The sequence below is a fragment of the Cylas formicarius genome, unplaced genomic scaffold (assembly GCF_029955315.1).
Source record: "Cylas formicarius isolate icCylForm1 unplaced genomic scaffold, icCylForm1.1 PGA_scaffold_4__25_contigs__length_36172078, whole genome shotgun sequence".
Taxonomy (NCBI): domain Eukaryota; kingdom Metazoa; phylum Arthropoda; class Insecta; order Coleoptera; family Brentidae; genus Cylas; species Cylas formicarius.
In genome coordinates this window covers 10562662-10580568 of record NW_026844334.1, presented here as the reverse complement: position 1 = coordinate 10580568, position 17907 = coordinate 10562662, and the positions used below count along the sequence as shown (strand labels likewise).

The following is a 17907-nucleotide window of genomic DNA, read 5'->3' as shown; positions in this document are numbered from 1 at the left end:
GCTTCCAGTGCCGATCTTCTAAGCATTTTAGGGTTATCGATATGAAACAATTGTTTCTTCTTTAATGCATTGCGAACCTTTTTCACGACACCCTGTCGAAACGAAACAGAGGGACGCCGTTGTTGACCCATACCGAGCTTACGTTTAGTTTTCATAGTCGCGGTGACAAAGAATGCGGCAGCTTTTTCACCAAACTTTGCGTCTTTAGATTTTACTCGCTGCCACGCACGCCTTTCCAATTCTTTATCCGCTTTATGACGTTCGTCTAACGATTTGTTTTGCGAATAGGCAATGTCGTGTACCTTACACGCAGCGTCCAAAGGATTCACCCCGCTATCGCCTCGGTTCAAGCGTTTTTCCAATTTTGTACCGGGACCGCAAAACTGGTAACCCGGAATGTGTACTTCAAAAGGTAACTTGTTAATAAGCGTGTTAACGAGACCACTTCCGGACGCGAAGCATAACATACTAATTAAAGGAAATTGCTTGTGTCGTATATATATACGAGGTGTCTCGAATAAACATTGTAGTCATGCGGGTGGTGCAGCAGAAACTCAAGCTCCCCATCGATAATTTAGATTTGGTTTGCGGAGATGGTTTCTTTAACAAAAGCAAACACGGTCAACTGCTACCCAATTCATTTAGGGCGGTGTTTTGCGGACCTAGCGGTTGCGGCAAAACCAACACCATGTTAGCGCTACTCTTTAACCCCAACGGGGCAAGTTTCGAAAATGTTTACGTCTACTCAAAGTCGTTGTATCAACCAAAATATCAACTGTTATCTCGCGTATTGAGCAATGTCAAAGGAGTTGGATATTATCCCTACAGTGAAAGAGACTCGATAATCGACCCCAGCGACGCGAAAGAGAATTCTCTGTTTATTTTCGACGACGTGGCGTGCGACAAGCAAGATAAAATTCGCGAGTATTTTTCGATGTGCCGACACAAGGCCATCGACGCTATTTATCTCTGTCAGACATACTCCAAGGTACCCAAGCAATTGATACGTGACAATTGCAATATTGTCGCGTTGTTTAAACAGGATGACATGAATTTACGTCACGTTTATGATGAACATGTCTCACCCGACGTTTCATACGACAAGTTTAAACAAATTTGTTCCGAGTGCTGGAAAGAAAAGTACGGCTGTTTGATAATTGTCAAAGATTTCGACGTAAAAAACGGACGCTACCGCAAGGGTTTCGACAAATATATAAAAGTCGATATTTAATTGTCGATAGAAACAGTCATGAAGGCGACGTCCGCCGACATCGCCGACGCGGCGCTAAAAAAAAAAGTAAACGAGTTGTCTAGATCTATTCGAAAGAAGTATTTAACATTAAAATTGGGTAAGAGCGAAGAGGATGCGTCAATTCGGAAGCTTTTCAAACCCGTCAGCGAGCCGCTAGAACGTATAGCAAAAATAAAGCTATCACCGTCACCGGCAGAAATAAAAACTGAACGTCGAGGTGTCAAGCGGGAACACAAAAAGGAACCGAACGAAGAAACAAAAAATAAGGTTAACGTATCATTTTTGCCTATGGAAGAAATTCAGGAAACGCCGGATCCCAATAAGAGCGTTGAGATGCAAAATATCGATGAGGAGGAAGATGATGTGTTTGACACATCGAGCGTGGCCAACGCATCCCTTCAATCATACCTGGAACAATATCCAGAAATTTCCCATTCATATATTCAAAATTTATGGGTAAAATCGCCCGACACCGATATTGTTTACGGACCCGTTTACGACAAAATATCATCCAAATGGTTTCTCGGCAATAAATCGCTGGATTTTCATCAAGGATCTGGCGATATTATTGTAGACGGCGAGAGATATTCCGGTACCCGCGGCTTGTATAATTTGGTGTTTTTAAAAGATCCCATAGCATACACAAAAGACGATTTGGCACAATATAAAAAAATAATGGAGGCTACCCAGGTGCACAGGGACGCGATCGGACGTTTGAAAGGCGCATCGACTGTACCAAAATATACCAAGGTCATCCGACCCTTAATAAAATCTCAGTCGCGTTCGTACTCGTACAGCGGTCAAGGTTATAATATGCGTTATAATGACGCTCCTACTGAATATGTATACGACGACGTCAATGAACTCGTAGAGCGTCTGAAATTACTAATCGCGTCGAAACACGCAGGCAACACGTCTCATGATAACGAAATAGTTTCAATCGTTGAAGAGCTAAAAGAATCAGGTTTTATACGTTAGTTTAACGATGAGTCTGGACAAGTTTGGACGTTCTAGCGCGCTGCGACGACCCTTCACTAATACTGTGATTAGAAGCGCCCTCGATTATATGCCAGACGGAAACGTCAATATGAACAATTTAAAAATTTGCAATGTCCAAACGCCTAGCGACGACGGTGACGTGGCTAACAAAAAATATGTGGATGAGACAAGTAATTTATTAAAAATTGCATTGAGAAAGATTATTGGACAGAAACTCGAAGCGTACACGAAAAGATTACAAATTGAAGACAAAACTAAGTTCTCGCGTCTTGAAGAACAACTGAAAATGAGTAGCACTACACTCGAAAATGAAATTATGCAGTTTCGCGAAGTTTTCCACCAAAAGCTAAGCGAAATGAGCGCAAAGAAAGATTTGGAAAAGCACATGACAAAAGTCGCCGTTTTGTCACAGCAATTTCATGATATTGTAACCAAAATGGAGCGACTTACGAACGAAAATGAGAATATAATGAAGGTATTGAAACAAAGGGTTTTAAATCCTCCATCGCAACCGAACACACATTATGAATAAAGAGAAGGTACAACTGGTTCGAGAACTGCACAAGCCGGCACGCAGAAATTATGCTCGCCGCCGGACTATAATACGAGGGATGGACGACCTGTGGCAAGCGGATCTGGCCCAATTAGATCGCTACAGCAAACAAAACAGAAATTTTAAATTCGTGCTGGTTGTGATAGACTGTTTCTCAAAATATGTATGGTGTCGCCCGTTGAAAACCAAAACCGGGGTCGAAGTCGCCAAGGCGTTTTCCAAAATTCTCAAGGACGGACGGCACCCTCAAAACTTGCAAACGGATCTCGGTAAAGAATTTTACAACGACACGTTTCTGAAACTTGTGGATAAGCATAAAATTAACCACTATAGTACGTATAACATAAAAAAGGCCTCAATTGTCGAACGGGTGATACGTACCCTCAAAGAGAAATTGTTTCGACATTTTTCTTTACGCGGGACGTACAAATGGATCGATGTGCTCGCCTCTATCGTTGATGAATACAATAACACAAAACATAGAACGACGGGTACGAAACCCATCGATGTGAGTAAGAGCAATGAAAAGAGAATTTTGAAAACCGCGTATAGTAGCATAAAAATATTCGGTCCTCGTAAACTTAAAGTCGGCGACATCGTTAGAATCAGCAAAGTCAAGCACGTGTTTAACAAAGGTTATACACCGAATTGGACCACGGAATTGTTTAAAATTGTTAAAGTACGGGTTACTAACCCCGTAACGTATTTGCTTCAAGATATGCAGGGTAAACCCATAATGGGCGGATTTTATGAAGAAGAATTGCAGAAGACAGTTAACCCGGACTTATATCTCGTCGAAAAGGTGTTGCGCAGACGAGGCAATATGGTTCTCGTGCGCTGGTTGGGATTGGATAAGTCGCACGATTCGTGGGTAGACAACGTAGACGTTTTGAAATAAATTTAGTCTCGATTTAGAAGTTCTGACATAAATACGTGTATATGATGGCTCAAGAGCAAATTGTGACATCCAACGAATTGTATAATTTATTGGAAAATTTCGAGTTGCAATTTCCTTCATCAGAAGTGCTCCCGTCCAGCTTCGTTCCTGTAGAGCAACAAACCAAAAAATCTGCGACAAAACGAAAACAAAGTGCGTCGGTCGTATCCCGCAAGAAGAAGAAGAAAACTACCACAAGTGAAGCGTTTGCAGCTCCAACGTCATCCGCTGATTGGCTCGAAGTGTTCACGGACGGTAGAGAAAAAAGTGTCATTTGTGAGGCATTCAATTTAAAAAGAAACTTGGCGTCTCAGTTGTCGGGATTAGAGTGCAATATCAACGAAATTGAAACACAAATTGCGCTTTTTAATACAGACTTGCAAGTGGCGCGGATGCAAGCTCAAGAGTGCAAAAGAAAACTAGAACAATTTAATAATTTAGCATTTAACGAAATTGTAAAATAGTAATAATGTATATAATAAATAAATTATACAATTACAAACTTCTGTGTAATTATTATGCGGTGTTGTGGTGGTGGTAAAAAAGAAAATAGCGTCTAAATATATACATGTTTATTCTTGTTGCAATACAATGGAATACAATCAATACATAAAAGCCTTATCTACAGTTACATATTTTATAATAAAACCACAGTATTAATAGTTCAATGGACTATCAGAAAAGCGTAACTTTTTTCCATATTTCCTCTCATTGTGAAGCATTAGATTACATTCATCTTCAGTTTCTACAGTGAACAAAACTTCTTCAAAGCAGCTTTGACACCAAAATTGTTTATCGTGATATACATCATTCAAATTATTTATATCCAGCTGTAAATGATAGTGATCCAATAAAAGTCTAAAATTTTTCTTTTTAAATTGTTTAACTACTTGAAATATAAAGTGACAAGATTTACAAACTAAAATTTCCGAATATTTTATCCTGTAATAACTGACCCATAAACAGTAAGCGGATTCTCCGTCAAAATCAATGGTTGGAGTTGCCAAAATGCTATTTCTGTAAGACGATCCAAATCTCTTATTCAACAGAATGAATTCTAAATTTAATAAAGAATTGCCATCAGACTGGAGCGCTAATTGTTTAAGGTACCTCCATCTATATTTCGAATAATATTTAAATATTAGTATCGTTAGTTTCCAAGGCAAAGGTGACTCAAGCAAAAAATCAGCACTACACCTAATATTTTCGCAAATTGTTATAATACAAAGGCTTTCTAATGTAAGTTGTTTGACCATAATCTGTAACAAAAATATATTAAAAAATAATTAGGGCACTTTATAATGTCCCCACGGAAGCGTTTCATATGAATTCGGCAAAAGATAACGTTTATCGTCTAAAGGACTCAAGGCAACTTTTGTTTGTTCGATGCTAAATACATTGTGAGTGTATGAACGAATGGTTCGTTGAGTGGCGTACTTTTCCCTAAAATTTGTTAAGCATTCTACGTAGTCATCAAATGAAATTTTATTTTTTACAATATTGTACTGAATACCCTTTGACTTTTTAACTACCGAACCCGTTAAAATTTTGAAAGTATACATTTTCGACCTTAACCCAGCATAATGACTAATGATGGTGCCATTAGTCTCATCCTTCATCAACCCCAAAACCTTTTTGTTGATTTGCGGTATATTATAGGGATTGTCATTAGGATAATCAGACGTGTCAAATTTTGTTAAATCGGCCTTAATAACGCTTTCATATGCGTCATAACATTTGATATTATAAATGAAACTGTCCGTATCCATGTATTGAATTTTACATTTTTCGGGACCCAAATTTGGAAGCATGTAATTATAATGAAACTCGTACATGGTCGTTTTCGACAAATCCAATATGGACATTCCAATATAAAGTGGCTTATTAAAGCAAAGTTCCGTTTTTTTTAATTCTATAAGCAACAAATTGTTATCAAGTATGGTTCTACTGTGAAATCTAGGACTAGAAATTAAATTTTTCGCACCGTAGCGACCATCCCACGCTTTAACAAATTTAACAATACGATGCTTGCGAATGTTTTCCATTGTTTTACCGTAAGCGGCATTATTAAACAATTTGTATAAATTTATACCAAATTTTGTTTTTGCTTGGGTTCTTAATTTATTATTATGATCGATATAACATTTCAACCAACGAGATTGGTTAAATTTTAATATTTTGTGAATTTTCTTTAGTACGAGACCGTTTTTGAGAGCCTGTTTTAAATTGCGATAGTGTATGACGTATTTTTCTTTATTATACAAAGTAGTCATTAGTTTTGGTAACTTTGAATTGGGGGGCACTCGATGTTCGGCACAAAATGGAAAATCTCTATGTGTGTCATGTAATTTCTGCGGGTATTCCAGGTCTACCTCTAGGATATATCCTTGGGAAGATTCATCTGGAATGTTCATGACATTAAATGAATCAATCTCTTGATGAGACATCCAGTCGAATCCTCCGTAAGGAAGAGGCTCGCACATGGCCTTGCCATAGAGGTTATTGACGTCAAAGTACATGATATAGGAATCATCCCTGGATGAATCGTAATTTTGAACGAACAAATTTTGATAAATTAGATATTTCCTCCACGAACCAATCAATACAATCTAGACCACGATAACTTTTGAAAAATGATATTGAATCATCATAAGAACATTTAAAGTAATATGCAGCACTGTAAGCTTCGTGCTTTTGGTATTTCGAGGTTTTATCTGAAATTTTCAAATTTACTTTTCTCAATTGACTCTCAAAATCGGCGTAAATTACAAACGGAGTCCTTTGTTTATATATATGGTTTCGAAATTCAACGTAATCATATTTGGGAAAAGACACTTTATACTCATTGAAACTGGAACATATTGTTTCGTGGTCATGTAGACGAGTTTCGTTATTGAAATAATTCAAACACCTATCGCAAATGTATTTCTTGTGATTATATTTACTGAGCTGTGAGGAAACTAATCGAGACAAATTTTTAATGTAACAATAGTGATATTTTATTTCTTCATAATCATTATCTTGCGGATCAGGATCAAAATCATTAACTTTTGGATAATATTTATTTTGTATTAACAACAAATTTGAATGTTTTTCGCGTTTTTCTTTTGTTAATCGTGCAGGTAACACGGAATAAAAACTAGTTTTTTCATTTTTATTAAACTCTAAGATATAAACATTGATGGAAATATCATTGTCTTTTTCAAATTTGCTTATTTTATTCATTTCCATAGGTGTTTGTAAATTTTCAGTTTTCAAAACACTTTTGTAGTATGGATATGAAGAGGGTAAATACTGACGAAAACGTGCTGGAAAGAGTCCGCATACAACTGACCAATAAAAACACGCTTGATCGTCATTTCTAATGTTAATACAAGCCCTTTTATTCGCAATTTCTTTAGGCAACTCAACGAAGGATGACCCGTTACCCATTTCAAATTTATTAATGTTAATCTCTAAATAAATAATATTATTTAAAGCCCACCCGGAATCACGTTCCTGAAACTCTGACATTTGATTTAAAATTTTATCTTGCACATTTTCAACAAACCAATCATTCAATTCTGTTCCTAAATCAACTACAGCATTTCCGGTAGTCAGATATTTAACATCAACTTCGCCTTGGACATCATTTTTTGCCTTAATAAATTCACCGCAAAATGTGGTATTTACTTTCAGCAATAAAAATTTCTTTAAAATTTGACTAATTTTTTGTTGAAATATTGGACGACAATCGTTTAAAAATTGAATTAAATCTTTATGAAGTAAATTAATTATGACACCGGTCTGAACTCTTCCCTGGAAACACGACGCTACCGATTCCCATACAACCATTTCATTTGTGTTTGTCTCACGGCTACTACTTTGTAATCCCAATCCAAAATGCTTATGTTGATAATTAAGAATAATTTTTCTAATAGCTTTCAGATGTTGAATTGTAGTTTGTAATTTTCTTTTTAACCCAATAGATAAATCCTTTTCGTTAGAAACGATTTGGTTGCAAGATTCAATATTTTTATTTAGTCTCCTAAGCCACACATCACTATCTCTAAGAGTGAACTTGTCGGAAATATGCTTTTTTAATTTTTGTAAGGTTAAAATTAAGATTTGCGCTCTATGAATGATCTGCTTTACGCGCATCGTGGTTTATTAAATATATAACAGTAAATAAGACTTACCCTGTATAATATGTTGATTAATTTTGAATTATTTTGAATTTCTTTAAAGAGTTGGGCTTTCCAATATCTTTGGATCCCTCGTAGACCAGTTTGTACTGCCCCGACGCAAAGTGTTCTAGTCTCGGACGGAAAGCTTCTGTCACGCGAGTAGGAAGAAATACTACGGAATTTTCTAATTGCAGCAACACGGAATTGCCAAATTTTGTATTAACAATTTTGGCTCTAGTAATTTTAAACGGAACGCCTATCGGCAATTCATGCAGTTTGACAATCGGCTGCTCAAAATCACCTTCTGCAAGACAGGTTTGATTCAGTTGACTTAAGTCCATCTATAAATTATTATTAATTATTTTATCTCAAAATAAAAAAAATAAAAAAAACTTACGCTTAAGATTGCTGCTATTCTATTTGCGGTTACGGGTTGAGAGTACTAAGATGATCTTTAAGACCTTTATAAAATAATAACAAATGTTAAAGAATTAAAATAAAACAATAAAAAAGGTACTTACTGCTTTTTTGTACGAACACCAAACCACTAAGTTAGCTTCCACGTTGCACGAATAATACCAAAAACAACTACTGACAAAACAGAGAAAAATGAGATGTATTTATACGGTGCGAGAATACTTTCTAAAAGTTAACAAACGAAGACACCTCCACATGCGTTGCAACAAATTTTTCCCATTACGTTAATCCCACGGAGCAAATATAAAGGGGGCAATTAATTATTATTCTCAACAAGCAAAACAACTTGACATTTAGACTCGGCGCGTTTTGAAATTCCACATCCCATACGGAGATTGTAAAAAATGAAAGCAAGTTGGCCTTGATCTTTTGCGGCAACATACGTTCGTCCAACGTCCGAAGCGGTTGCGTTCCCGTGTGAAAGCGTGTTGACCTTGAGACTTCTACCTGCACGGTTGTCTGGCGACAACATCGCGTCTATTCAAATCGGCGTTGGTGCTTGTGGGTAGAAGACCTTTCGACTTTTAATTCAACCATGGAAGGGAGTGCATGTGTATAAATACGTTGCATGTGTATTATAGACTATATTCAGTGCAATGAATACAGAAGTGCGATGTCCATTTCCCTACGACCCTACAACTGGTAAGTTTTATATTTTAATTACCTTTATACAGTGCGCGTCTTTTCTTGTGGGTTTCAGTTTGGGTTATCACTTTTTTGGTTAGTTTCTACCTGTTTTTAAAATATGATACTCATCTTTTTTACGTTGCATAATAACCGATTTAAATTGAGTGTTTTTAATATCTTTTAAATGACAGTGAATGGAAAAGGGAATTTTGGCTTTTAAAAAATAAACAATTTTTAAATTTGTTTCAAAAATGTGCGTTTTATGGGGAAAACGCGAAATATGTTTTATTTTTTGTACTAAAAAATTGCAGTTTGCCTTTTTGACAATAATAATCGAATTAAATTGAGCGTTTTTAATATCTTTTAAATGACAGTGAATAGGGAATTTTGGCTTTTAAAAAATAAACAATTTTTTAAAAATTATTTGATGACCCCCCACTTACTGAAAGTTTTGTTTCAAAAATGTGCGTTTTATGGGGAAAACGCGAAATATATACATATTTTTGTTTATTTTTTGTACTAAAAAATTACAGTTTGCCCTTTTGACAATAATACACGTACATTTAAATGACAGTGAATTGAAACGTGAATTTTGGTATGCGCGTATAACTTAAAAAACAATTTTTAAAATTATTTGATAACCCCCCTTTTTGGAAGTTTTGTTTAAAAAAAATGTGTGTTTTATAGGAAACGCTACATATCATACTTTGTTTTGTTCTAGAAAAAATCGCGGTTTGTCCGTATGACAAGTCGCATATTATGTTGGCGCATCGCTTAGGGCGTCACATATTCAAATCACACAAAGAGTACCGGGGGTTAGAATTCCCGGTACGACATGCAACGACAAGGGAACATCACCAGCAGCAGGAGCAACCCGGTGGATCAAAAGAAACAAAGGAGCAGCAGGAGTACCCGGGTGGGTGGTCGACGGAGTGGGACGGCGAGGAGTGCACTTCGTATTTAGATTTCCTCCGGGAACGGGAAGAAGAACAACGCAAGGAACAGGAACAATGGGATGGTCGACTGAATCGACATAAAAAGAAGAAGAAACTCCTCGCCAGACCAATTTTATAAATAAAATAAAATAAAATGTATTAAAATTCAAGTTTATTTAATTATCCTCCCGATCCACCGCGTCACCGCCCTCTACCGGGGGGGCCTACGACGGTCGGAGCGCGCGACATCTAGCAGCGACGGGCGGAACCGGGGCAAAACAGGACGCTACACAAGCGCGCGACATCTAGCAGCGACGGGCGGAACCGGGGCAAAACAGGACGCTACACAAGCTGGGTGGGGGGCGGAGCGCACTCTGGTAGACAGGGGGGACACTAGGACGCCACGCGCGGGGGGGCCCCGCTGCGGGGGGGTTAGGAAATTGAGGTTATGTACGGTTTCTGTTGCTTATATCGGCACTATACATCTACTCTTGTAAGATTTAACAAAAAATAGTGAAAAGATAAAACTAAAATTTAGTTAGATTTTTGTGTTCTCATTAGTATAATTTTGCAACGCGAGCATTGATTGAAATTGCCATACCTAGGGGGGAGGTTATTAACCCGAACAAAATGTTGACCAAACAGTTGTGTAGTCTGCATATCAAATAAAATAAAATGCACGCCAATAAAAATTACCAACTACCCCACATAATTATATAAAACAAAATAAATCGCCGATATTAATATTAAATGTATTTTTCGAATTTTGTTAGACTTGTATTTTTCGTATTCTAATTTATTATAACTATTCATATGCAATATTCTTCGGGGAGCATTTTATCTAATTGCGTGGCATTTCTCTCTTGTACTCACCTTGAACTTACGTTTTGCTTATCTACACAAATTTTTAAAAAAGCAGAAAATAGCAACACAGTTAAAAGTGAGGTTAAAAGGCACCGAACATTTGTTTGTTGCACATATATTCCAATTTTTCCATTGCCATATGCAATCTGAGAAGCAACAAGAATTAGTTAAATATGGTAATTTCTTGTTGAACTGAGGTGGCTTTTACTTGATGAAAATCTATTTATCAAAATAAACAAGAACTTAAAGTTCAGATTTTCACGAAATTATATATTTTGACGTGACAATTGTTTCGACAACACCGTGTCTTTATCAGTTATTTTGGTAATTTCTTGTGCCGATGAACTTTTATTTTTCAGATATAGATATTTATTTCTACAATGTCTTGACCAAGTGAAAATTTTATTATTTTTATTATTATAATCAACTCTTGTTTTTATTAACACTATATTATTAAGTACTATGTAGAACATTATTAAATGATTTTCAACACACAGGGTAACGAAGATTAAGGGCATAATTGTGTTCTAAATTTCAAAGAAGTTTTTGGCAATTTTGTTGGTACCTACCCCTATTTAGGAGTTTTTTTTTCACAAGAATAAATAGCTAAGGTCCCTTCGATCCCACTGGATTTCACAATTGGTTAATGTCTTATTACAATTAACACTATAAAATTTTTAAAAAAGGCAAAAAGTGCGTTTAGGTGTTAACTCGGGCGCCCGGTCGGGTATTAACCCACAAATGTTTTTAACACTCTTTTATCTTTGGTGCTTGAATTTGTTTCAAGGATGCGCTTCTGTAATTACAGTCTATCCGATATGTGACACCCTGTGTAAATTGTGCTTATTTCAGATACATTTTAAATAACTTTAATAGAAAACTTTTAGTAGACCTAAACAGGGAGAGTTGTTTCCAATCGCATTAACCAGAATAATATACTAAAAGGATTTTAACCAGGATTTTAATTTTTCTGTAATGAGCGAGGTAGTAACAAGTAAACAAATATTTTCATATTGTTGGACACCTAGTTTAAAATTTCCCACTTTTAATCGAATGAGGAAAGACTCTAACGGTCAAGTAAATATTTTGAACGCAAAGAGCATCGAATAGGTTAAGGTATAGGTATAGGTTATACTTGTAATAATTTTAAGAGTTAAAATAAAATAGTTAAAAACTTTCGGTGTGATAAATTGTTTTCGCTGCTCATCCATCCATTTTGACCACATTTTCGTGCAGGGAAGCACGTGAAAATACATCCCTGGTGTCATTTTTGAGTAACACAACAATCTCTAAAATTTGCTATGAAACACGAAAGACAAGCATGAAAATATACAGCTTAAAAGCTATAAATCAAGATAGACCGTATTTAACTTTTTCTTGCAGCGGTTAACTTTAAGGAAATGAAGCAGTTAACAAAGAATACAATTAACAAAATGGATAAACGGAAAGAGAATAAAAAAAATAGGAAGAACTTTAAGGAAATGAAGCAATTAACAAAGAATACAATTAACAAAATGGATAAACGGAAAGAGAATAAAAAAAATAGGAAGTGCAACTTGCTTGGTTTTATTTCGCGGTGGGCTTTTTCTACTCGATGTAGATCGGGACTCTGGCGAATTATCAGGCGCTGCGCGGGCAAAGGCGGTTGCCATGGTTACGGACGGACAGTGGGCTCGCACGGCATAATTACCGCATTCACTAAGTCAGCAAAACTCTTTCTCTAACAATGGTCCACATAACGAATAATTTACATATTATGAATTATGCCTTTACTATCCTATATTTATCACCTTTCACCTTTAAAACATAAAAAACGAGGTCAAAAAGCTTACGGGGATTCACACATGCGCATTGGATATATCTTAGAACCATTTGGATTGGGTTCTAAAATTAACCAAAACATTATTAAACATCAAACCTATTAAAAACATATTAAACGATATTTCAGTGATAGAGATGGTGGTGATAGTGGAATTTTATAAATAAATACGATCTCTGTTATTGCTTATTGCAAACCGTACTAATGGTCAAATATTTTGGTTATAATATTGGGTGCCTAATAATACCGATGTTACGTATGGGCTGGCCCATTTATTATGGGATAATAACTCTGAATCCGAAAAAAATATAAAAAAAGTTTAGAGAAAAAAGTCGCTTAAATTAACTCGACTTACACTTTTAAAATATTTTATTGCAATATATACAAGGTGTTTAATTTTCATTAAAAATTTACTTATGTTTATATATTGTTATAATATATTTATTTATTAACTTTCACTCTTTTGTATATTTTGAAGGTCTAAATGTCTATCGATTTCTTTGTTATATTTTTGGGGGTTGATTTCTTTTAAAAACGGGATATACCTTAGCGGTATGTATATGTGTCTCGGCGGCCTTAGCTTTAAGTGGTCGATATTTCCTTATATTTCGATTTGGGTGTCATGGAATGTTTATTTTTGACTAGTATGGTTTATCGGTTTAGACCAAACTGTTATAATTCGTAATATTGTGGACCCATAACCCACTTTGGTATTTTTCCGAAGTGAACGCAACGCGAACGAAGATATTCTGGCTTTATAGAATTACTGGTTAGGTCGGATTTTGAGCAGTTCCGATAGTTTATTTTTGATTGGCTATTTTGCAGCTGATCTAGCGGATTACGGATAGTTGGATTCTCTTTAATAATCAATTAAGCGATTAGATTATTCGTATGTTTTAAGCACTATGTTATGTGCATTCTTTTAATATGTCCAAGAAGTCTAACCCCATGTCGCCTCGCTCGCCATCACCGTCCCACCGAGTTTCTATTCCCATTTTGTTATCGACAATATTCGGAAGGCTCGACGAAATCGACCTGGGAAAAAAAACCGATATGGCGGTTTTTATCAAGTGGGTGCCGAGTTACGTCGGGCGCGCTAAGGACCCAAGAGGAAAGAGAGGGCGGTTGGCATTTAACACTCTCTGCAGACATTTCTTTTTCCGCTAGTCTAAAAACTCGATAGTTTTATATTTTGTATTTTACATTTTAATAAATCCCAAGTTTTCAAACGAGTATTCTACTTTAAAAACACCTTGATTACAATTTGATTATTTTTATTTCCGACATAAATTTAAAAATGAAAAAATGGAGGGTTGCCAAAAACTAAAAAAAAAATTAATTTAAAAAACCTTTAACTTTTTATACATTTTAAATGTAAAGGCATTAACGCAAAACATTCTAAATTTGTTTAATGCAAAAACGGAATAAATTTTATCGAAAAAACATTAAGAAAAATATATATGCATATATATGTGTATATATTACAAAAAAATATTTTTCTACTCCCGTCTGTAAAATGACTAACTACACACCGATCTAGCGTGCGGGAAGCGCCACTTTACCACGTCAGTTTCGTTTCCCATGAATCCGAGCCACTTTGGACATTTCCGGGATTTTACCGCACTGGTTTGGGGACAATCGGATGTTTTCGGAGATATTTCCCACGATTTGAATTTTGACGATTGTCAATTCTAAGGGTATGTCAGTGAATATATTAGGGTTGTTTTGCGAAAATGTACCCCAAAACTAACGGTCGTAGAAAAAGTATAGTATGCAACACGGTCGGTAAACTTTTTAAGTCACTCGCTTATAAAACACTCGCTCCGCTCGTGTCTAATAAACTCATGAGTCAAATGCCGTTTACCGCATTTTTTGCATAATATACTAATTCTTTGCTGGTTTATGTCTACGTTTATGTTTATATAAAAATCATGAAGGGACTTGTGGCGTTTTGAACGATATTACTATGTAAGATGATACGTCCTGCGTGGTCGAAATGTTTGCTTTAAAAGCATTTTAAAATATACATCCATCATCGCCAATTGGGTTGAGTGTGTTCTTCTTAAAAGAAAGAGAAATTAAATATTTTATATCAAAATCTACTGTTGATATATTACCCCATACCTTTCAAAACAATTTTACAATGAAAAACCGAAGAAACAATCTTTTGTTGCTAATATTTCGAATTCTGGGCAACCTTATACAAAGTCACCGTTTATTTACATGCATTCAAAATATAAAAAAAGTAAATGTGACCTTCTTACCGCCACAAACTACTAAATTAAATTTTCTTCTGTAAGAAAATGAACGCCAAATACATAGCAAAAGCTTTCAGCTGGAGGAATTGATATGCAGGGTGTTCAGGGAATTCCTCAGACCATAAACAATTTCCGATAAATGTAGGCCCGAAAATGCATTGTTCTCTAGATATAGGATGTTATTTTTTTTTTAATAATGTGTTGGATTCCCTCGTGGACTATAAAAGCACTTTCAAATTTAATACATACATACATTACATACTGTTGTCGAGAAAAGTTGTAGTTATATATATATATATATATATATATATATATATATATATATATATATATATATATATATATATATATATATATATATATATATATATATATATATATATATATATATATATATGATGACACTACATTCCGGGATATCATCCGTTCGCTCGTTGAACTCCGACTGGAATCCTGCTGACGTTTTGCCAAAATCTCACTTGGCATCTTCAATGCTCGCGCTCCGAAAACACTTATATATATATATATATATATATATATATATATATATATATATATATATATATATATATATATATATATATATATATATATATATATATATATATATATATATATATATATATATATATATATATATATATATATATATATATATATATATATATATATATATATATATATATATATATATATATATATATATATATATATATATATATATATATATATATATATATATATATATATATATATATATATATATATATATATATATATATATATATATATGTAATTACATATCCAACCAACCTTTTCCTCTAAGCTTTTCTGGCAATTTTAACATCCTTTACAACTCGGTCTACAATTATACATTTATATATATATATATATATATATATATATATATATATATATATATACATAATTATATATTATAATATGCATGTGAAAACAGATACACTAAATATAACATCTATTGGCTATTTACTTCAAATGGGGATGATTTATCTTTTGGCATATATGGCTCAGTCTGAGTTGAATAACTTCCCACACTCTAAGCAGGTACCTATATTTTTATTTTCCCACGGTCGGAAGTAATTTAACTTCTAGCACTCTAGTTGTTGCGGATCAATGCAAAAAAAAGGATTGCCGAATTAAATATTTGAAAAATTAACATGTTTATTAGATTTATACATTATTAGCAATTTCCGCAGACACCATCGCTAAACTAAAATTTCAACGCCTGCTCCTGAGACTACTTTGAATTCACCTTCTCAACTTTCATATTCATTCAAGGTCATCAGAGATTCCTCTATTTCCCTCGGAATTATTGAATTACTTTTCCTACACTCAATATTTGCAATACTTAAGTTGAGTAAGCGGGGACACCTACCCTACCTAAAATAGTTGTAGTTGTGGCCAATCGTATAGTTCAAAATTATGATAATTTATAATATCCGATTATTATCAGCAAATTTTTCAATGGCCAACGTTAATATCGGGGTTAATACCTATATAAGCCGGACATGGGTCACAAGGCGAGCGATTTGTAGCCACAGCTGGTATCAACATAACCACAAATAAATATAACATATAATCAATGTATTTATTGTTCCTCGAGCAATGTTTTGAATTTGTTATATCAATAGAAACTGAGTCACGGGCGTGACACCTATGGCGCGAAAGTTACAAGCAATATAACCAAGAATATACGTAATTTAATAAATGCATGATATTAGGTTATGTTGCTTATTCATATATTCAAATCATTTCACTTACGGGAAACTGCCCATAACAATGACGATCCTCTGATCCCTCATATCGTTTCGGGAAGCTGTATTTCGTATATTTATCTCGATACATCACGCAATCTACAGTGTATAGCGCCACAAAATAAAAAACACAGTTATTCCATTGGTTTCAGATGCATGCACATTGTTTGTCAAAAGCCGTTTCACTTTTTTACGCCGGATTCGAGTTTTTCAGTGATAAATTTCACCTTTGTAGGATGAAAACACAGTCATAGCGGAACCGAAAATGTCTAGTACCACTTACAAATCGCGTCTGCGCCGAAGTTAGTGGTAAACATAAACACTACGAATGGATCTAACTCCAACGCGAAATAGTTTCACTCTGTCACGTTCAGGAGGGACACCGCCACGTGCTCAATACGATCTGATTCGCCAGCGTTTGAAATTACACGAGATTGTAAAAATGCACCAATTGGATAACGCAATGCCTTCTAAAATGTTAAAAATTCACCCGTCTCACAACGCAATGTGGGTTGCATATATTAGAAACTTATAAGGGTATTTTTAAGTAAAAGAAAGTATTGTTTGATTCCACGTGGATTGTTAAAAATCAGTTTTAGATTTAATACATTTATTCACTTTTTCAGAAAAGAACATATACATATGCGTCTAGTATACGCGATGAAATTATAACGTCGAGCTTTTGTCTCTTTAACAATGGTTATTTGTTTTTTCGCTTAATTAAATTACAAGAAACCTCTCAGGAAAAAAAAGCACTTAGAGCGCGATTTCCTAATATTCATAGTTTAATGTACGGGAACATTTGTTTATTGAGTTATATAACTTAAATATATGAAAATCAGTTAGAAATCTATAACTTTAATTTTATATATAACATTTAGAACTTTAAGGACAAAATTTTATACAAAAAATATTTTAGCTTATTAGTTGCTTTAGTCTATTGATTTATTGGTACAAAATTTATATAAAAATTAGAAAATAATTGAAGATATAACTTGAATAGAAAAATGTATCTAAATATTATCTAATATGGGAGTGGGAATACGGTATTACATTATTTTTTCTTTTTTTTTTTCCTAGAAAGTATACTATACGTACGCAACTCTCCTTTAAATTCGTGAAGGACCCTTACGATAATAACTGTTTTTTTTAATTTCCAAGCTTTGAAATCTAACGTGTGTACGAGATAAAATTCTTTAAATTTTCTTTCTTTCTTCTTTAAGCAACTATGCTACTGGATACATA

General features: G+C 34.5%; 2 protein-coding genes across 5 annotated transcripts in view; both read right to left on the bottom strand.

The window, feature by feature from the left end:
* Positions 1-17907, bottom strand: part of LOC132701511 (uncharacterized) — a 65795-nt gene that overhangs the window by 34132 nt on the left and 13756 nt on the right. Inside the window, exon 1 of one of the 3 annotated variants that reach the window (XM_060669485.1) lies at positions 16670-16943. The exons of the other annotated variants lie outside the window; for them this stretch is intronic. Within the exon in view, the coding sequence (XP_060525468.1) occupies positions 16670-16753 (84 nt within the window). The 5' untranslated portion in view covers positions 16754-16943. Of the gene's footprint in view, positions 1-16669; positions 16944-17907 lie in introns of those variants that run through there. 3 annotated transcript variants of the gene reach the window in all.
* LOC132701258 (uncharacterized) lies at positions 4276-9739 on the bottom strand. Of its 2 annotated transcripts, XR_009618747.1 has the most exons (4): positions 8429-8565; positions 8305-8368; positions 7920-8248; positions 4276-5000 (listed from the first exon to the last, which is right to left on the bottom strand). XR_009618747.1 is itself a non-coding variant. In XM_060669047.1 (3 exons), exon 3 carries the CDS (start codon positions 6258-6260, stop codon positions 5028-5030), a length of 1233 nt encoding a protein of 410 aa, XP_060525030.1. In that variant the 5' UTR covers positions 6261-8248; positions 8305-8368; positions 8429-9739; the 3' UTR covers positions 4276-5027. The 2 variants fall into 2 exon arrangements, 1 of the variants encoding a protein (XP_060525030.1); XM_060669047.1 differs by having other exon boundaries at positions 4276-8248; positions 8429-9739.

Coding starts and splice junctions, on each gene's coding strand:
- LOC132701258 (XM_060669047.1), bottom strand. CDS start 6,260: ATGTACTTTGACGTCAATAACCTCTATGGCAAGGCCATGTGCGAGCCT.